We start from the raw sequence: 21966 nt of genomic DNA, 5'->3' as shown, positions 1-21966 counted from the left end.
ATATTGGCACGATCATCGATTTAATTTGCGCAAGCGTACTTAACATTATTAAGAGGGATCTCGACACTCTCGGCTGACACGAGGAGTAATAATCACAAATCTCAACTATTTCAATAGATGTACTTGTCATGTCAAATCGGGGCAATTATGTACTTGTCCACTTTAAGCGCCTCAACCGTATATGAAAGAAGGTTTCGTCCGTAATCGTGATCGAGCAAGGTCGGGGTGAGACGCGCGGAGGATTCCTGCGGGTTTCGTTTCGGTATACGTTCTTTAGCGTCACTCGAGCGCGCGGATTGCCTGCAGCCCGCAAAATGACTCGCATTATTTCATCGTAAACGTACCTCGAAAAATTCATTCGCGGAAGCAACCGGTTCCCTCCCTCGTCGGTCGGCGCGCAGTCGTAAATGTCCGAGAGAGAGCACACAGGACACGAGCCAATTTAACGTTTCTGTCAGCGCGGACCGTGCGCAAGGACTCGGCGCGGGTGATCGTATTCGCAAGTGTGCGCACTTCATACCGATTAATACCGTCCGTTTTACATACCGCCGAATACAACGGGACGGTTGCGTAACACGGGAGATAACCCACAATGATTACGGAGCCGCGATCGTGCATGCGGGTCGTACCAGCCGTCTTGAGAAAATTTTACTTGCTCGTTGAAGTTCCTGAAGACCAATGGCCTCTCGAATTAATCGAGCACACTTCCCGTCTCACATCTCTAATCGAAGAAGCTTGTAACCACTGATTACTGTTGTATACAGAGCAGTGCTCGTAACCGCAATAACGCCGTTCTTCAGTTAAAAGTGCTATGGGAAGAGGAACAATTTTGCTGAAAAAACTTTTAATTTAGCTGGATACTTACAGATCTGGAAATAATTTGTTGGACCATCAAAATAATAATATTGGGAAGACAAATATATGTTGTAAAAATTTTAATATTCTAGGAACCAGTTTGATTTTCGAACATAATTACATTTTGATGATCAAGATATAATTATTTTCAAAATTAACGAATTATATTCAAATCTGTATCCAGCTAAAAAAATTTAAATTCTTTTAGCAAAAAAAGAATAAATTTTCATATAAGATGAATTAGTCGGCAGAATTTCAATATGAAACTTGATCTATATGAGCACATATATACTTGCGAACAAAGAAAAGCGATAATCATGACATGAAGCAGTTGGGATTTTTTTTCGCTGTATTCTTTTCGCGTATAAATATCTTCAGTGTTTTTTTCACGCTATTTTTTCATTTAAAGCGGAAGCTCGAATTAGAGATATTGGCATATTCTTTTATAGCTACAGACTTTATCATGTTCGCAATTACGTATAGAAATATAGATGACTATTCGCAGACGTGTCGCATATTAAAAAGCGGAAATCCGTCAGTTGGATTTCTACGTTGCTTTTAGGCTGTCTTTTACGACAGCGAAATCGTTGCTCGTGAATTGCATTTCAAAACGGGACGTACGTCGGGACACGTATGCTTCGAGCATCTGGCATAGGATCTGCTCGAGTACCTACCTAATAACAGATCCGCCGCTAATTGCTTTTCGAAATGATTTATCGCGAGCGGTTTGTTGGTTTAATTTCTCCCGTGTAATCCGACATCGTCGACAACACCGTTCGCCGATGTATTTATCGAATCCGACCAAGAATTTCTTCGTGACTTCATTCGGCGAGAGAGCGTAGCACGATCGACGGGGCTCTGCCGATCGACAGGTCGATTAAAGGAGCGAAATAATCCTCGATCAAGCGCCTTTTCTCTTTTCCGTCTCTCTCACTCTTTCTCGCGCACGTATGAGCGATTACCGCGCAAAACTAATTCATATCGCGCATATAGTATACCGGTCCGATCCGATCCGACCGCGGAATCTGGAGCAGCGGGGCTAAGTGTCGGCCAATAAATCGAAGCATTACCGATATCGCCACGTCGGAGAAAGTGTTCGACATTCAGCACGTCCGCCGACATGCAGCATTACGCCACTATACTATACGACGGTGTAGATGTACACGTACATGCATCGGGGGAGGGGACGGGGGGAACAGATACACGTGTACACGTGTGTCTGTGTATGAGAGACAAAGGCACGGGCAACTCGGTGCATTAAGCCGAACTAAGCTAATTAAGGCTAAGTCGCGCGGTGGTGTGTGCGACGCGCGATTGCATTCGTGTCGTGAGTGTTCGTGTAAAAAGCGCGAAGAGAGTGCGATGGCGGCAGCGGAGCGGCATTAGCTTCGCTACATACTCGTTGCTCTTTATGGAATCCCGAGCGCAGGTCGCGCGCGCGTAAATTCCGCGATTACTATCTCTGCAGTCGAATCTTTTTCGCGCGGGTCGATCGCACGCGCTAATTTCCCGACGACGTTTCGTGGGAATAGAAACGTTGAGCTGTCAAAAATTTTATATAAATTTTTATACGACACAGTACTTACACTTTCGTACATTAATTTTGCTGCGTCGAGTATGTCTTTCGTCGGGAAAACGTTATTAGAAAGATATATTCCTATGTACATATATCGGGATTTTCTATATACGTACGCACATACGCACAATATATAAATGATGTACAGCATAGATGATATATAACAGAGATATGAATGAAAGATTCGAATATACGTATTTTAATTTTCACCCGTTAAACATTCTTGCTAGCGAAGTAAATGTCTAGGAAAGATATACCTTTCGTAATGAGTGACGATACAGCGAAAATTTACATTTGAAACTTTCTTTTACGGTACCCGTTGTGACGAGAAAAAATTTAATTTTGAAATATCTTGCATAAATATGTAATATAAATTCTTTTCAAGGATAGTGGAATATTTTATTCGCGATTATGAAATTGTTCGTAACTTTACACTGTAGATGTTTAGAGTTTACTCGTCGATCTCATTTTCTAGCCCTATCTAGCTGTAGTCGCTGCAATCGTTGCTAGACAAGAGAAAAATTTATGTGTGACTGGAACACGTAATTCACGGGATAAATCATATCGAAGGCGTAAATCGTATCCAAAGCGTACAATGGGCGAGCATCCCGTATGGACCAGTCGTTACACAAATAAACATCTAAAACACGGGGGCTATTCCGTGAGGGTCGCGCACCCCTAGTCACGAACATAAACGCTTGTGCTATTATAATTTCCAAGCCGCATATGGTTTAATTTATTGCCGCGTGAAGTCATTGTCTTTACGCACATAGTAAAGTTTATAAGAAGAATGTTTTGAAAAATTTTCTATAATCGAGATATAAAATATTGTGATACATATTTCTTCCCTATAGGCGTCAAAATTTCGGTGGCAAAATAGCTATGAAAACTATAATTTATTTGAAAATAGGCTGAACGAAGTATTCAGGAACAATATTAGTAGTTTAACAAGAACAATATTAGTAAGAGAGAGCTAAAGTAAACGTCTCGGATATCGATCTGCAAATTTGCACTTCTCGAGACGCGAACCGCCACTGCCGCCGTTTTCCAGCAGGTGGAATTGTGCATTTGAAGAGCCTGGCTCTCGTAAAGACTTGTGCGAGAGAGCGAGGAGAGTCTCTCTTCCGTAACGTATATGCGTGATGTGCACCTGTCATGCGCACGGTGTAACATTCCACGTCCGTACGAAACGGACGGAATAGAACCGAATATTCGGCCGCGAACAAATGGGGCAAATTCTCGCGAGTATGAATATTGCGGCATCGCATTACGTCATATAATATAAAGCCAACGCAAGAACGTAGATCGAAAATATATTTAAGCCTGATCAAAACACTTCTGTGAAGAAGATAATATATATTATTATTATCGCCAATTTTTTACGATTTCGCAATAGCATTTCTTTTACATGTGTGTTTTTATATAACGACGGATCTCTCGCTCTCTTTCTTTGTGCGAACCTTTGGAATAATAATTTATTTCGAAGAGATGACTAGAGATAGAAATTCCCAGCTTCATACCACGTGCTGTCCCATATTTCCTACCTGCCGTAAAATAAATACGAGCGATAATGAAGGGATAGCTAGAATCCGCGAGATAATATCGTCGACATTTTCATTTTCTTTTTTTTTTAGAACTTTAGAAAGGACGTGGGAATAATAACGAATCCGTACCGTGCGATGAGCGTTCGTTAGAGAATATTTTCAGAGTCGGAAATAAGCGGAGCGAGCAAACGCGCGATGAGCCGCGAAAAAAATGTCTACGGGATGGAACTTGTTCCGAATCATTGCCCGATTTCTTATTCCCTCCGACTTGTGACACGAAGAGAAAAAAAACGAAGAGAAAAGAGCGAGAATAGATCTTAAATATAACCACCGACCGTACGTTAAAAACTTCAAATCGTCATAAATCTTAAGTACGATGAAAACACGGGATGATTTAATTGAAATTTAGTTCATAAAATTAATTTGGTCTAAATTTATCAAGTAAATTTTCTACAAATTTTGAGACAATTCGAGATAAAATCATATGATGTCGCATTTTTAAGTGGGTCAAATTAATGGTCAAATTAATTAGTGTTGACATGTATAAATTAGAACTTTAGTTACTTTCAAAAATATATTAATAACTGTATTTTCCACATTTATTACAATTTGATATTCTCAAAGTTGCGTTTTACATACCATAGTTTGACATACCATAATTTATCAAACGTGCCTCCATACTTCTCGGTCAAGGCTGGCAACGTGTTCAAACTGTCGAGAGATCGTTCAAGGGCGGCTCGAACGAGCACCATTCAGTCTTAAATGCGGCTATTACGGATGACAAGGAATAAAAAGGCCGCACCGGCCATAATCCGGGCTAAAGTGAAAACCGCGAGAAAAAGCGGGGTATCGATCATCAACGTTCGGGGCGCGTCTCGACGCGCACACACGCACGCGCGTGTCCGCGCCGCATTCAGCGCGATGCATCTCATGCCACAATTAATGTTACCTCGGCGAGCAAAGAGGATTATTAGACGAGAGTGATGAATGACCGGCGCAGACAGGGGCGTATCGCGCGCGACGTGGGGGATGCCGGTGGTTAGGGTTTACTTTTGGGTTACGGACGGGTGGTTGTTTGGAACGCCGTGGCGAGAGCGAGAGAAAGAGAGAGAGAGAGAGGAGGTGGGGGGACGAAGGGAGAAGAGTCCTACGGTGAGATATTGGAGAATGATTTCATGCCTGCATTCCTCGGACCCCGTGAGCAACGAAGGAGAGATGCGCGCAGGACCCATCTGGAATAATAGAATACCATTTGCCATTGTGTTCCTTTCTGTCTCTCTTTTTCTCGGCCCGGCGATGGGTACAAACGCGTATCGGTTACCCCCCGCGCCTGTGTATGCGTGCGTGGTTACAAAAGCACGTGTGCTCGCAGCGTATGTGGACGGGGAGAAAGAGAGAGAGAGAGAAACGGAGAAGTATGGAGACAAGAGAGCGCACACCTTCGTTCTCGTAATGCGGTACACCTCTATGGCAGCCGGGCCATTATATGCTTTCTGCCCATCGGCATCGGCACGGGACTTTATGCGACCCGCGCGCATACGTATTCCATCCGCGTGCATTATGCTACTTCTTCGATTCTCGTGGAAAAGCGTCGTCCACCGGTGCGCACGGTGCGCGGCGTCAAAGGGTCGTGAAAGGAGATTCCGCGGTGCGTGCCGGCACGAATGCGCCGCGCCGCGCCGCGCTGGTACCGTGACGCATCGCACCGTTCGATGCGTGTGTACGCGGCGCTCGTGGCATAATTTGTCGAGCATTCAAATGCGTAATGACATAACGTAAGCACGTACACGGCGGAGGTCCGCTCTCGCGAGATAGAGAAAATGACAACGGCCTGATCCGTGACGTCGGCGCGAGTCGCGGCGGGAGGAGCGATTTTAGCTATACCTGTAACGTGTCGGCTGCGCGTGTTTCGTAAGAATGGATTAGGATCCATTAGTGGCTAGATAAAATGAGATAGCCGGTTTAATGTTTGCGAGGATCACCTGGATTTTCGAAGCAAGAGTTTCTCTCTCTCTCTCTTTCTTCGTTGCGCCACTTGAACATTATAGGCGGTGCTAAACGTTTTGAAATACAACACCGAAACGTGTCCTCGGAATATTTGTAAAACTATACGCTTGCGTACGTATTAAAAATGAGGAAAAAATACGTCCATCGTAACGAACGATGGAAACGAAGGGGTTAATTATAACTTGCCCGCTGACTTGTCAATAAAACGGGATTTAACGAGCGCATACGTACTCACGCGGAAACGTAAATATTATGCGGTATTTTATATGCATCTATAAAATAACGCTCTCGAGGCTTAGAAAGGTCATAAAACTTGATTAGTGAGGTCTCGCGCAAGCGCCTCTAGACGCCGCTCGATTTCACGCAGGTGTCTCGTGCGCGCCGGTTTATTTCGGGGATTACCACGAAGGGGAGAGGTGCTATAGGGTCCCTCTGGATGGATGTATAATAATGGGGTAGTCTTTTAAGATTCCAGACGCGGCCGAAACAATAAAGGATGACGGGAGGAACCATTGTCTCGGCGTCTCCGCACATCGCTGGTTCTCAATGCCGGAACGAAATCGGTAGCGCAGCTAGCGCGCGGAGGAATATGCGCTGAATGCGCATCGTTTTTTCATTTACTCGAGTCCGCCGATATCGGCCATCAAAGCCTTAGATTACTTTCTCCAGATATCCTCGAGCGCGCGCGTTTTTGTTTCTTATATAAATACCCACCTATATATATTTATATGCGGAAGGAAGTAATCTTTTACGTAAGAGCCTCGATCGAGGATTCGCTACTATTAACAAGCGGGAGCGCGATCGGGATCGCAGCAGGAAGAGACGACGAGGCGATGCGCGCGGATCATGATCGCTTACGCAACTCGCGTGCGGCGCGAGTTCGCGACCTCCTCGCTGACACGCGTCGCGGCGAAGAATAGTGAGGTCCGAGAGAAACGATGGCGTCATAAAAGGGAAGCGTAAAAATCGATTTCTATTCTCGCCGAACGCATTGTTCCGCCGTTGACAAGTTGACGGGCATGAGCCGCGTTGGCTAATGGCTAATGGATCCTTCGGACATCGCGGCTCGCGCTCGCTCCGAAGCGTTCTCTCGCGCGCGGGGTCCGCAGGTGCCGCCGGTGCCGGGGTGCTCGTTCAGCGTTCGTCGATCGATCGATCGATCGATCGACCGACCGACCGACCGACCGACCAACCGACCGACCGAGACGCATCTCGCCTCGTCTCATCCCCTCTCGTATCTTTCTATTTTGCTCGCGGAAAGGCCACAGGCCGATACGAGGCGATATCGTCAGCGCGATTGACGAAGGTGAGAAGAGGTCCGGCGAAGCGTTTACCCCGCCGCGCTTCGGGACGCCTCGAATCAGGATCGACGAGGATCGATGTAACGTGTCCAATCATAGTTCAAGGCAGGGTCAGGAAGAGGAGCCTCGGATCCGCGCGAGAGGAACGCCGTAATGAAGCGAAATGGATTGGCCGCCGTCGGTCGGCGTGAGAGTGCGTGTAATACGCACTCGCCAACTCACACGTGCGCGCGTGCGTTCCTCTCGGAGGAGCGGCGTGAGTGTACGACGCGGTATGAATTTGGCGAACGGCGATAAATAATGATGATCGATGGCCGTTGAGAATTTCGTATTGTGCGAGTAAAGATCGCGATTACCTCGCAAATTAGGCGTAGCCGGGCTTTCGGTTCCCGGGACTTATTAACATATGATAATCCGTTCCGCGCGCTAGCGGATCGTTTCGTATAGGATCAGCGACCTATCAGCGAGTGGGATAATAATCTCTGCGAGTCTGCATCTACGGTCAAGTCGTAACAACGGTTTCTACACAGGCGTTACGAAAGAAACTGTTATCTGCGCGAGGTATCTGCCGGGGATTAGTCCATTACGTCAGAAGTGTTCTCCGATCGTCACTTTTACACGTGCTTCAATATGATTGCGACAGTAAGTTTCCTGTAATCATCGCGAGCTGCTTCCCCGGAGCGTGACTCATCCCTATCTCTTTCACGCGTGATCGTTCTCGCCCGAGCGGGCACAAATTCAAGACACGCCATTCTTCCCGCGAGTTTCCGACAAATCCGGAGCGCTCGGACAATCCTGCACCTGCCCCTGTCTCAGACGTTCGTGCGCTCGTTTTCGGACAATCTGACGATTAATAGGTTCTCGAGGAGAAAGGAGAAAAACTTCCCTGAGAGAGGCACCGCAGCTATTCGTAATAAGATTCGAAGGGTTTTACCCGTAATATCCATAATTCTAAAATGATGATTGTAAAATGACTTTTCATTAGCTAGGGTATACGAAACGACTAACCGACAACGGTACAAACTTATTATGACAGTCTGATAGATGCCGAGCTCGCGTTGGATGCCTGCCCGGATCAGGTATTCAGGTAACCGCTCGTCATAACTTTTCCGAAGCGACGTGCCGTTTCCCAAAGAATCGCACCTGTCTTCCGGAATGCGCGCCTGCGGTTTCTCGCTCGAACGATCGAATGAGAGCTGCGAGAGAGGGAAGGAAGCTCTTTCTCTCTCTCTCTGAAAAGTGCTCGAATCGATAATATGTACACAGGATTTGGCTTTTTCCCCGGGCGTCTTCCTTTTCTCGCGGGCTCCTCGACGGCGGGGACCGACGGTAAGGTCGACGCGGCGACCAATATTTGCGAAGCACTTTCATTTTCGTGATGCGCTGCTCCGAGACACTCGTACGTATATACGTTTCTGGTCAGCTTTACTCACTACCCGCCTTTACCCACTACCTTACATCCATTTAATACCTCTATTGTGCCGTGCTCTCATGCGATGCTGCTTTGCACACGGTAGGTACGGAGAAAGAGAGACGCGCGGACTGGGGAAAGCGAGAAGCCGACACGGGACAAAGAAAGAGAAAGAGATATATATATGAAAAGGAAAGAGAGACAGCGAGAGTGCAGGCAAGATGTGTAACAAACGGATCGCGGGTCAACGATCAAGGACCGGGCCGGGTTTGTTTGAGGACGATTTAAAGATCTCCCTGTACGAAGCGTGACTCGACTTTATTAAAGCCGGCCCTAAAGCTTGCTCTTTTTTATTTACCTCGCTTTTGCTTCCCTTTATTAGTTTCTCTTTCGTCGTTACGTAGGAAACACATTGCACATCATGTCCGGTACGTCTGTCGTACAGACGGCAGGCTTAAATAAATTTCAGTACAAATTTGAGATAACATCGGTTTGTAAATTTTTTCACATTTGAATCTCCTTGGGGAACGTTATAAAGATATATCGTGGGGATACATAAACTAGATTCAAATGGCAGATTGAAGCTTTACAAGTATAAACGCGCCTGTTTAATCGCCCGTGGCCGGTGAGAAAAATCAACGCTTCGACGAATAATCGCTCACTGTATCCGTTTTGTTTCTATTCCTCGAATTATCACGGTTTGCTGCCGCTATTATTTCAACTGAGAGAGCGCGCTATTATTTATACAACGAGCGAGTGGCCTAATGGTAGTCATTTATTCAATTAACAAGCGCAAATGTTAATGTGAATCAGCCGGCGGTGTACGTATGAAGGGTATATAAACGCAACTGCAATTTTCGAGGAAACCCGCAATGCGTGAGAGTAATCCGCGCTCTATCTAATCCCTGTTAAGCGTTTCGCGATAAACCAATGAAATGTCATGTCGCAATATTGCGTGTGCGTGCCGCTCTCGTTTGCTAAATCGCTGTCATTCGCACCGGCGAAAATTAATCTGTGGGAGGCCGGTCGATCCTGAGGCTTAACGAGGACCATTCCTTATCTCCAAGTTTCGGCGATGACCATGTTAATTACAAAACAGAAAGGAAAGGACAGAAGGAAGAGGTGGAGGGGGAGGGACGGGAGGGAAGCGTATATACAAAATGCAAAACAGGCCTCGTTTCCTATCGTGCCGTATTAACGATTCGACGCTTTAGTGGGAGGACGGACGCAACGTCCCGGCGCCGTGAGGCCTCCGATAGAATTTGAAGCATTACATTAGTCGGACTAATGACCGACATGACTGTCCGTGGGCCGTGGTAGATACCGGTTCTCCCCCGATCCCCGGGAGGAGGCATGCCCCGGAGATCGTTGCACATGAGAGAGCAATACGGAGGACGATGATCGCCCGATGCCTCTCCGCGTTGAGGGCGCCACGTACTCGAGTGCATCCGCAGATGCACCATTCGTATGCACGCGCGAAGAAGTCGTGAGTCAGGTATCGAAGGGCAGTGAATCTAATTTTCCTCTGGAAATCATTGGTCTTTAAAGGAAAGGAGAATGCGAGCTCTTGTCAGGACATTAGGTCGGTCTATCTTGTGTCTATCTGAACTTTAAATTTTTACAAGAAAGGATCAATATTATAATTTTAAAACAATTAAAAATAAATCGCATAGTCATCTTAAATAAGAAGAGAGAACAGAAAAATGGAAAATTGTTCCGACCTTTTCAAAATTTATTTCTAGCTTTTTCCTCAAATTAGCTGAGATATTTCATACTGATACGTAAACGACGCTGGGATCTCTTTTTAAATGTTTGTCGAGCAGAAGGTGACTTCAGATTTATCAGGGAACACCGGCATCCCCCTGATAATCTCACGTTTAGACTTAGCAGGATTTAGCCGTGGGTACCATTCCGGGGCGGCGTCTGTCTCGGAAGCGAAACGAGAAGGAGACGCGACGGAATTAGGAGGAGATCGGCGGAAAATCGTAACAGGAAACGCGAGCCAGCGACAGTCGTAAGTCAGGGAAGCACTCTCGCTCTTAAAAGCCCGGTTAGTGCCACGGGGGGGGGGGAGAAAGCGGAGCGCGTCCCGTCGCATCGCGACACGCGCGCGCTAATTCATAGCTCGCGCGCGAGAAAAGCGAGCTGGTGCGCGTCCCTTTCCCTTCGCTCGCGGCTCATTCGCCTCGATTACATCCCGGAGGCCGGAAATTTTCGGACGGCGGTAATGAGGCTTAAAGGGACGCCGACGTAATATCGGCGTGCCCGAACTCTCGGCCGTGATCGTCGGGCGCCCGTCGCCGCGCCTCTCGCGTCGCCGAAATTAAATTCCTGCTGAGTTTTACGCGAGCCCCGTCGAGCGCCAGGGCGGATTCATCACGGTGGTTGCTTTTCTTAATGAGTGTCAAACTGCCCTGTTCTCTATCTCTCTCCATCCTCTCCCTTACCTCCTCCCCCTCTCCCCTCCCCCCAGGGAGATCGTCGGCCGGAGCGACGTTTGAGCTCGCGCGGCAGTCGCCGGAGCCGAAATAGCGGCCGGCGTGACGGTGGAGTTTGTTTGATCTGCTTTGTGTCAGTCGCGTGTCTGGATGAAGCAATAAAGCCGAAAAAAAATATTGAAGCGACTCTTTGAGTCTTGCGAGAGATCCCGCGAAAATCCCCGTGGAGTTTTTCGTATTATGCCGTTTGAGAGGATCACAAAAGAGCCGACGTCAATGCATCGGAATAGAGACAACGAAAATGGCGTTCTGCAAGCGTTTCTGGGAAGAAGGAAATGCGACACGCGTTGGGAGTATATTACTACAAACCGCGTTTGTTCCTTCTGTTTTTCAAAAAATTGTTTTTCAAAACAAGAATCTACTTTTTCAATTGAAATTTTTCAAATTTTTAATCGCATTATTGTTCCATTGCATATTCAACATCACATTCCGCATATTTTAAATGCGATATACTCACAAAATTTACTGCGTTAGCGCCATCTCCCAGTGGAGTCGGAGATGGTCTACAATAAAGAATAAGGAAAACTCTTCTGTGTGTCACTGTGTAACCGCAACGTCTCGTCCCTGGACCGATCTGCAACGAGTCGAATGCACTTCTCTACGTGGCGTCGAGGGGGAGAGAGAGAGATTCTAAGTCAACGTCTCGCGAGCATGCGGCGCAATGCCGACCGTCTTGTGAAAATCGTCGGAATTGCGGGAGGCAAAGGGCTACGCGCGACTTCGGGCGGCTCCGTGCAGCCCCGCCGGCGCTCGGCGTTCGGCGCTTGGCCGCATCCCCCTCCACCCTCGACCGTCAGCCGACCAGCCGAGTCTGCCGACGCGAAACGAACGGTCGGCCGACAGACGCGTCCGCGACGCCACGCAGCGCGGTGATCGTTACACGTTCAGTTCGCCAGCCGAGCCGGAGTGTGTCTGGCTCTACCTCGGCCGCTCGCGCGTGCATATTTCTAACTTCAAACTTGACTTGCGCTCGGACCGCGGCGGACGCGCCGGTACCGTGGTCTTTCGTTGCGCGCGATTCGACACGATACGATCGTAATTGGACGGATTTCCGCCGCTCGAATCTCGTCCCGGTGTGTTCTTCGTGGGAATAGTCGGGGGAGTGTGACTTCGACTTCGAGAAGTGCGATTCCTGACGCGGACGCCGCCGCCGCCGCCAGTGCGAGGATACTCGATAATAGTGCTTGTGTGCCCGAATGGGATATTGTATCGTGAGATTTTCCAGTGTGTGCAGCAAGTGAGGATTTACCCTGGTGTTACTTGGAGCCGCGCGATCCGAGCACCTGCGATCGACGGTTCCCCTCCGCGTCTCGCTCTCGCTCGAACCCTCGACGGAGATATGTGGAGGTACGAGACGGTGCGCTTAAAAAGTGTACAAGTCCGCTAGTCTAAAGTCCGTCACGGAATACTCATTTTGCGCACGCTCCGCGCATTCTTGTCGACCCGCGATCGAAGGGAAACCGCGGATCTGACCATGCGAATCTGCCGCGTGCAGAATCGCTGACTGGATCGTGTGATCGACGCCGGCGAGCCGACGGGTAGCAGGCTTCGCCGCTCGCGCGACAAGTTCGCCGCCGTTCTCGCGTCTTCGTGGCGTCGGGCGACGGGCCGCTTACGGGGGATCCACTAGCACCGCATCGCTCATCTCCGAGGGGAAGATCCCGGAGAGAAAACCGAACCAATGAACCGCCTGGCGAGCCGCGCTCCCGAGGTGAGAAACACGGGCTGGCTCCATGGGACCGGCGCTACTTCGGACACCATCGACAACGGCGCGCCGAGTGACGCGGATCGTGTGTGATCGCTCCGATTTTGTGACACGCGACAAATTCAGTGGCAAATCGAATCCGCGGTGAGAGCCGCCTTTTTCTCGAGCGTCAACGGACCGTCGAGGAATTCCGTCGAGACTCGACCCGCTCCAGGATACTCCGGGGGGGATTCGCGTTGGGACCCCCGCGCGATGACGGCGTGATCGCGACGGCAGGATCGCGCCCGAGGTAGGTGGGACAAGGAGGGGCCAGCGTCGCGACGTCGGGATTTGCGGGCGGAAGAATACCGGCCAAAGTGTGGAGTGTGGATGTGGTGGAGGTGCGACAGTGGTGGAAGAAGTAGGTGGTTGTGGACGGCTGCAACGAGGTCGCGGGCGAAAGTGCAACGGGTGCTGTTGTGCCTCCTCGCGGTCCGTGGTTATTGGTGCCGGTGGTGGTTGTCGGCCGAGTACGGGCGACCGTGCCTAAGTGACGGTGCCAGTCCGTCGTACGCCGTCGTTGTTACCATGGTTTCCACGTCCTTCGTGACCCTGGTGTTCCTCGTGTGCCTGCAAACGGTACTACTGTCGACTGTGAGCAACTGCGCGAAGACGATCAGCATGTACTGGAACACCACCAATTCCATGTAAGTGCAGCGCCGTTCCGACTTTATGATTCATCGTTCTCCCTCGGCGTCACGAGCGGCGGCGATCCGCGGATCGATCACGTATAATGTCCGAGTGCGGGTACAAAATGAGAAAAGGAGAACGACGAAGTAAAAATTTCGCACGAATTGAAAAGTGAGAAACGCGAGACGAGGACTGTGCGATCGATCGCAAAGAGAGTGTGGAGTATATACCTAATAATTAAATTCGGTAGAATAATTAGTCATTAAATTCTACTTGGACTATAAAAGTCTCATTTATCCGTGTGAGCGATCTACGTTTCTTCGAAAATGTGGTTTCACAAATTACTTTTTGTACGACGTATTTTTGTAAAGTGTCTTGGAAATTTTGTGAAATGAAATATAAATTCCTCTTAAATGGGGTACTGCGGTTAAATCCCTTTTTAAATTGCAATTTAAAGATGCACTCGGGCCAACTGCATACATTCGCATGAATTATTAAAGACTATCAGGAATTTAGCTCGAAATGCGATCGTTCGTTCTCGATTCTAAATGTGCAGGGGATCAGATAGTGTTACCTACGCGGGGAGAAATATGGGTCTCGTCTCATAATCCTTGTATTTCCATAAAGAATACGGCGCTTCGTGCTAAGTTGGATTTAGACAAAATTCGATTTTACTCGCGGCTGCCTCTCGTGCATCGCGCTTCGAAATTTCTCTAGATCTCACGACAGGTCTTTTCCCGGGGGAGGGAACCAACATTTTTCCTCCGCGTCACGGTCTTTCCTTTTGTCGTTAACGAGTCGCACGAGCGAGAAGAATCGTACCGGCGTTTGGTGCGCGTGCCAAGACGTTTAAAAGTCACCGGGGTGTGTTTACAAGCGAGCGTTTCGCCAGTCGAATCGATTTCTCACGGCGGAACCGGCATCGTCGTCGTCGTCTTCGTTTCGAATAACAGCCATCCTCTTTCTCTCCCGTTTCACGTTGAGTCTCGCCCCTTCTCTCTCCACTTCCGGCGAAGCTTTTATCGCGCCGGGCGTGGTATCGCGTCTGCCAAAATTGCAGCAGCAACGCCAGTGTGTGTACGTACGATACGACTTTAATGCGCCGCGCCGGCGAATTGGCCGATCTCCCTCTCCCCCTCCCCCTGACCGTTTGGCGTTTCCCCGTGACGTCCAAATTGCAGGCGATCGCGGAGAAAAAGAGAGGCGGAAGCGACGTGTCAGAAACTGCGCCGGGATTATGGCAGGCGCAATATTGTGGCCGATGCCGCGGTCGCGCGAGCGTGTTGCCGCGGAACGCTCGATGCAGATCGAGCAGGAAAGTTTACGGTGTGTAACGGTAGTGGTAGCCAATCCCGCGATTGATGAAAGAGGGATAATTTTGTTTTGCCGAAAGTGGGGAACTTCTCGATATTGAAAATTCCGGAGTACGAAAAGTTGGATATTTTCTGGAGCTCCGAAAATGTTTCCTGACCTGTGCAAGGAGCGCGAAAGTTGGGAGTTGTGTAAAACTGAAAATTTCCACGTTCGAGGAATATATTCCGATATTTCGACGTCGATGGTATTACACGCGTGAACGGTCTCGGGACCCGTTGAATATTTCGGATTCTCGCGCGCGCGCAACATCGTCGTCGTAGGAATTCCGGAGCCGCGAGAATTTCCGAAACGTTAAGAATTTTGCAGGTCGCCGTTTAGCAAATCCCGCTTAATCCCCGGATTCCTTAAAGGATACCACCTTGGCTCGAGCGACGCGCGCCGGTATCGCTAATGCCTTCCCTAATGCGACGTATCTTTCACGGCGTGCAGCCTCTTTAGCGATAATTGATTGATAAGAACAGAGCCGAACACGCATACACACACAAACACACGACTCGTCTAAAACCGAGAGTGACGGCGCGCAAAGGTGTAACGAATCGCAAATGCATTCGCGCGTACGTATGTATGTACCTACGCGCGTGTGCATATGCAACATTGTGACCGACTTCGTAGCCTGGACCCCTGCGCGCTTGCTTGCATAACTATATACGCAGTAAGGTTAACCGCCGCAATCTCGTAACGTTCCTTTTTTTTCTCTCTTCTTTTCGCTGTATAAGGAAACACGGGCCTTATACGCGGGTACCTCGTTACCCCCGATGATTTCTTTCGCCTGGTGTGAAGCGGCCCGCATAATTCGCGAGAGACTTTTTGCCCCTCTCCCTCCCCTTTCCCTCCATCTCTCACGACGACGAGAGATGTATGTCCTCCCGATTTGCTCGTGCTACTCGTATTTCGCATCTCGCAAAGCCGATCGCTTAACGAGGCTCCGGGTAACGTCTCCATTTTTGCGACGCGGAAAGAAGCCGTCCGATTTTCCTTCCTGACTTCGCGGCTGCGCTTCGATTAACGATCGCAATTAACGACGTCCGATTGACGGCCGACCGTTGCTTTTAACGTTGAATCTCGTTCCCGCCTCTTGTTTGCCTTATATCACGTCACGATCTAAAAATCTCGATCGTACACGCTTTGATTGTTGAGCGAGACGCGCGTACGCTTTCTTGCTTCTCGCTCCTTGATTCGCGACTACTAACTCGCGCTGCGAAATCACCGGATCCGCCGATGGTTACGTCTGCATTTGATCTCGTTTAGGAGAGGCAGGATAATTTTTATTTTGACCGCATGCTTTTCGATCGCTATACCTTAAATGGAACGGGAGCATTCCCGTTCCACACCGTGCCGAGGTCGGTTGCCGATGGCGCAGCGAAATCCGGGTGTTCTATTCTCCGCTTATATACGAGATCCCGTCCCAAGTCGTCTACCTGACTTTGACGTTCGCGCGTGTATTACGAGCCGGTTACGAGGCTGCGAAGCCCCGCGAGCGAGCGAACGGGCGAGCGAGCGGGTGCGTGAGTCAGGGAGCGAAGCGAGCTCTCGGGTACGTGCGAAAATCCATTTTGCACAGGAGAGGGACGCTGTCAGGGCCGTCCTCCTCTGCTCGTGGGACGGTACGAAGGGGCAGTAAAAAAGCGTGCACCTCCTTCGCGAGGCCGGGGAAAAAAAAGGATCCGGTGCGGCGTACGGCGCAGTGGGAGGGGGGAGGGATACGTGACAAGGCGCAAAAAAGGTGCCCGGGCGAAACGGGAGGCCGTAAATCTTGGCTTCTTATTGGGAAATCGAAATTCGTTTTAAGAAAGCTGTCGGCTGGCGCGCGGACGCTGCGAGCGAATAAGAAAGAGAGAGAGAGAGAGAGAGAGAGAGAGAGCGGCCGATGCCGCTTGATTATCATAAATCTGCTTCCGCGATGATCGCAGCGACTATCGTACGAAGCGTAAGCTCCGACGTTTACTGCCTCTTCGAGAATGCTTCTCGAAAAGGATCGCTCCTCCGTACGGCTGCTTCGGTACGGTTTTAAAAGAAGAAAGGGAGAGAGGAAAGAGAAAGATAAAAAAAAAGAAAGAGTGGTGAATACGTGCGCGTTGCGCAAACGGTGACGGCGTCCATTACGAAAGTCACGGCGTGCTCCGTTTTTTAAATCGCTGCGCGAGATAGGCAGGCCAGATCTCGCTCTCTCGAGTTATGCGTGGTGCGAAGTAACACGTGCATCTCTCCTCGCATGCTATTTTCCACACGTGAACACACGGTCGAAAATATGGGCGGGCGGGCGACGAGAAATCGCAATGCGTCGCCATTGGAGACTTCAATGCCAGCAGCGAGATCCACGCCGCTAGATTATTGAACTCTCTGCCTCTTTTCTGTCCTCTCTCTCTCTCTCTCTCTCCCTCTCTCTCTCTCCCTCTCTCTCTTTTTCTTTTTCTCTCTCGCGACGTCGCGGATAATTCCATGAGTTCAGAGTAACGGCAAGAGCTAATAATCCTTTGGAGTTATTAAGTCCGTACTTTTTTGTCGCATTTTCTTACAATCGCCACTTCTTTTCTTTTTTTTCCCCCTTCAAAGTTTGAAAACATGCTGGTTTTTGCTACTGTAGAATCTCTATAGCGTCGCAATCAGGTACGAAATGTGAACAGCTTCGCTGACGTAAAGCAATCGAACTTGTACAAACCGTTTTTTTATACCTTTTTACCTTTTTTTTTATACAGAAACTGCTTTTCTTTTTCTGGCCGAGCATTGATTTGTCGCCACGTTGTTTCACTTTGTCGCGAGGAACAGTGATATCCGTGACAACAGCTGTGACAACATCGTCCCATTTTTTTTACGATAAGCTCAGTAGATATAATCGATATATCTTCATACAGGGATCCAATTTCACGTCGAGCGACAGACTCGATTCCAATATTAGTTTTTTTCTCGATTATTACGTCCGATATGTCAGACCATCAATGTCACCGCGAGCGATCCTAATGAATGGCGAATGTTGGCTCGCTACCAAACCGGCCGCTCCGAAGATACCCAGAATTCGCGACCGCGCGGTCTATTCGTCATATCGTCGGGGATCGCCGAGCGTCGGGATATGCTTAGTAGGTAGGATCTAAATGCGTCATTGTGTGCGAAGAGAAAGAGAGAGAGAGAGAGAGCTCGGTCGACCGCGTCATTCGAAGAATTCGTGTGGTAAATTCTGCGGGCGCACGCGTCTACGCTGCTTTCCGCGAACGCTACGTGCCGTATCTCTCGTGTTGTCTATTTAGATAACGCCTGAAACACACATCCGATACATCGAAGACCGTTATAGCACGTAGAACGAAATTGACGTTTGACTGAAATTTCCTTATCGGGCGTGTATAGTGTTGGATTTCTTTCTCGCAGTTCCGACGCTCGACGCGCGGGACTCGGAAACAACGTGCTAAACAATAATCGCCTTCGCGGAAAATATTAATTTCCGCGGCTACCCGTTACACTTTAAGCACGAGCCCGCATGGATCCCGTTATTAAATTGTCCCGTGGTATACACACGATGTGAAAGAGAGAGAGAGAGAGAAGCTCGTTTTTGAAAGCCTGCAGAAGCTTCCTATTATTCCGCCCTCGTACCTTGGGTACTGCGCGGTGCTTTACAGCATTGAGTATTAAAGCAACATCGATTTACAGCCACCGCAAATCAGCGGTTTCCCCGAGGAAACTAGTACCCTTCGTTCCTGAAGATTGAGAATTCGCTGGTCGATTCGTGGAAATAACCCATCGCCGGGGCGCGCTGCCGTCATAGCGAATCACGCGGAAATCGATGGATGTTTCAAGTCACGACGAACGGCTGGCACGTCGGTGTTAAAAATGCTCATATCGGAATCTTAATCGCCGCCATTATACGCGAGTTGTTGCTTGTCGTTGTAAATTTTAGAACGTGAATTCTTCTAGCCATAAATTTCGCATTACATGCCGATTGCGCGTAGCAACAATATTCTATTGGTATATAATTCAGGCGTTTCGAATTACATACCGTTTAATAAATTGAATGAAGACGTCAGCGCCGTAGACCATAGATCGGATAACTAACGGTTATTGTTTGACGGAAAAATTAATACGTGGAATATCAAAATTGTATCCGATAACTTTTAAATATCTCGCGAAACAGGAATTTCTCATTGCTCGTCAACGCGAAATATACATTACGAAGGCGGCCGTGGCGTCCGACGGGGCTGAGAGATTGGAGTTTTCTCATTTGAACTTTGACCGGAACTTGACGCCGCCAGTCACCTTTCCTCGATGCTTATTAGCAAAAGCAGGTCAGCTAGGATACGCCGGCGAGAGGAAGGAGGTCGGGATGCAGCGCGCGGGTTGCGCTGCGCGCATGTCGTCGCCGCGCCGGTAGCCCCGCGGCCGCAGGCTATGATTACGCGAGGAGCGGTGTGAAATCCCGTACACTTGGAGATAGCCGCACGCGTCCCTTAAATCGGCGGTTTCCCCGTGCAAAGTAGCACCTATCCGCCGTCTCGAAAATTGAAAATTCCTAGGAGAATCCACGACGATGTAATTGGCGCGGCTGCAGCTCGTATGGGATCGCGTGTTTACGTTTCGAGCGACGCAGGAAACGAAAGAACGAATGTCTATGTTGCCGATTATGTGTAGAAATAAAAATGTAATTTGGATGATCTACGCTGTAATTAGAACAATCTATTGGAGCGATTACGAAGCGATGCGAAGCCCGCGCACGCGAGAAAGAAAGAAAGAGAGAGAGAGAGAGAGAAGCGAGAATGGCCGGCGCGCCGACTTAACGAGCCGCAAATTAATTATTCATCATTAAACCCTAACGGGCTGTCACGTCAAGCCGAGGAAAACGAGAAGCGAGACGCCGTGGCGACATTTACGAGTGCGCGGACAGCGCGTAAATATCTCCGTGAACTTGCGAGACACCTTCTTCCTGTCTTACTATGTCCTTCGTGCTCTCACGGATCGGGCTGCGGGCAATATATGCCGGCGAACACGACTAGTCATTATAAACTCGTTTAGAGACTTATTTATCCGTGTAATACTCTTTTTTTTTCGAGACATATGTATAACTACCGCTGTGCTACCGGTATTCAATGCAAATCCCGCCCCGTTATAAGAATGGCGATGATATAACTGTAATTTAGAACTGCCCCTTAAATAATGTGATCAAATATTTTACGCAATACACTTACATTGTTATAATAGAAACAAAGAAATTCTTTTAAGGTGTGTAACTATTATAATTATAAATCAATGTAAATTACTTTTCACCGGCCGTCTGGATTTGCAGTCAAAGTGAGCTTGTATATCGCAAACTCTGCTGCCATGTCGACAGTATATTTTGTGGCTTGCGAGTGAAAGGGTAAATATTCCATATTTGAAACGTACCTTTCTACTTTCAAGCCGCCGATCATTCTACTTTCAAGCTATTGACATTACCGTTAGTCCCCGATTACTCGATATTTATTCCCGAAGCGATGCAAAAGCGAGTCGAGAATCGAGCGAGTGCGCAATGCAACGAGCACGTTTTCCAGTAATTCAGGAAACTGGTTCCGCGCAGTCAATGTCCGCAGCCAATTCACGTGGCGCTTTATGAACCCGTTCGTACCGTAAAAAAAAAGAGAAAAAAAATTCCGGCGCGACAGCCACACCCGCTAATCGTCACTCCATATTGGAGTAATCCGAGTAATTCGTTCCGACGTCCTGCTTCCTGCTTCGAACACGACGAACGGAGAGTCGTTCGAGTGCGAGCCGCGTTACACGGAAAACCGTCGCGTCGTCCCATTACCGGGACCTTATTACTTTTATCGTAAATTATGACGGTACAGTCTTGGAAACTGGAAACCCCTGACAGAGACAGAGAGGGGGCGGAGCGACGACGAGACAGCGGTCTGTCCGCAGAAGCGAAAAGCCAACCATCACGACTTGTAATCGGAAGAATGTCGTCGTAGCTGCAGCTGCTTCCTGTCAAGGGAGGAGCTCCCGTGACCCACACGAGTCAGGGAAGACGAAGGGCACGGCACCCCCGTGTGTCGTCTCGGCCAGCCGGCCTCCGGCGCGCTTACACGGCTTACAGGATAACTTTGCGCGCCGAACCGAGGAGGACGACTGCGATCCATAAAACGCGCGGCCGCTCACCCCGCTAGTAGCAGAATTTACACCGTGCCTAATTTCATGTCGCGCCACATTGCACGAGGACGACGCACCGTTTCTGTTGTGTTTCGAGGGTGGCGTGAATAATAACGTTCCGGACGTCTGAGCTGACGTAAGGGCTACAGCGGTGTCGCTTGTGGTTCGAGAGGTACAATGGGATATAATTACGTAAATGTAAACCCCCTCTCTCTGCCGCTATCTCTCTCTCTCTCTCTCTCTCTCTCTCTCTCTCTCTCTCTCTCTCTCTCTCTCTCTCGAGGGCGTTGACGTTTCCCCTATCACAAAATTAATTGAGTTATTAAATATTATGATTGCGTTTTCGCAATTGCGATTAGATATAATTAATGCCTTTTCTCTCCTTCGTCGCGTCTCATCTTTTATAAATTAACGGATATTATCTTCATATTTCGCGCAAGCATAATTGAGCTTAACCATTGCACAAATGGTAACCATGATCCTTGGAATGCCAGCGTCTTATTCGTCATAAGATTGATTTAGTAATTGAGCTTTCGAAATTACATCTCGGCGTGTTATGCGAATCGCGAATTAAAACGAAAAATAATTATTACACGGATATACAGGGTGTCCCAGAATTGGCGCATTCGGAGTACAGGACGTTATACTTCGTACTAAAGGGAACAACTTTTTCCTTTAGCAAATTTTGATCTGACAAGTAATTTTGGCAGGAGAGCTGGTTAAAGTTAACGAATAATCGCTCTTATCCATGCGGCGCTCAGGGCCGGCGCGCGCTCCTCCATTCACTTGTTCCTAATCCTTGGCTAATATTTACAAATAATGTCTTAAGATACTAATATGGCTCTGTTATAATTATTTTACGACATTTTAAGACTGTGTTTAAGACAGTCTTAAATATTAAGAATCAATTATAAATATCTA

At 48.5% G+C, this 21966-nt stretch overlaps 1 protein-coding gene across 1 annotated transcript in view; it reads left to right on the top strand.

Moving 5' to 3' along the window:
• Positions 1-12170: 12170 nt before the first annotated feature.
• The window catches only part of LOC105449315, a 56449-nt gene continuing 46653 nt past the window's right edge, over positions 12171-21966 (top strand). Inside the window, exon 1 of the mRNA XM_011688462.1 lies at positions 12171-13583. Within this exon, the coding sequence (XP_011686764.1) occupies positions 13267-13583 (317 nt within the window). The 5' untranslated portion in view covers positions 12171-13266. The remainder of the gene's footprint in view (positions 13584-21966) is intronic.

This window comes from Wasmannia auropunctata, unplaced genomic scaffold (assembly GCF_000956235.1).
Source record: "Wasmannia auropunctata unplaced genomic scaffold, wasmannia.A_1.0 LD336076.1, whole genome shotgun sequence".
NCBI classification, from domain to species: Eukaryota; Metazoa; Arthropoda; class Insecta; order Hymenoptera; family Formicidae; genus Wasmannia; species Wasmannia auropunctata.
Note: the sequence above shows the minus strand (reverse complement) of the source record. Positions and strands in the feature narration are given on the sequence as shown.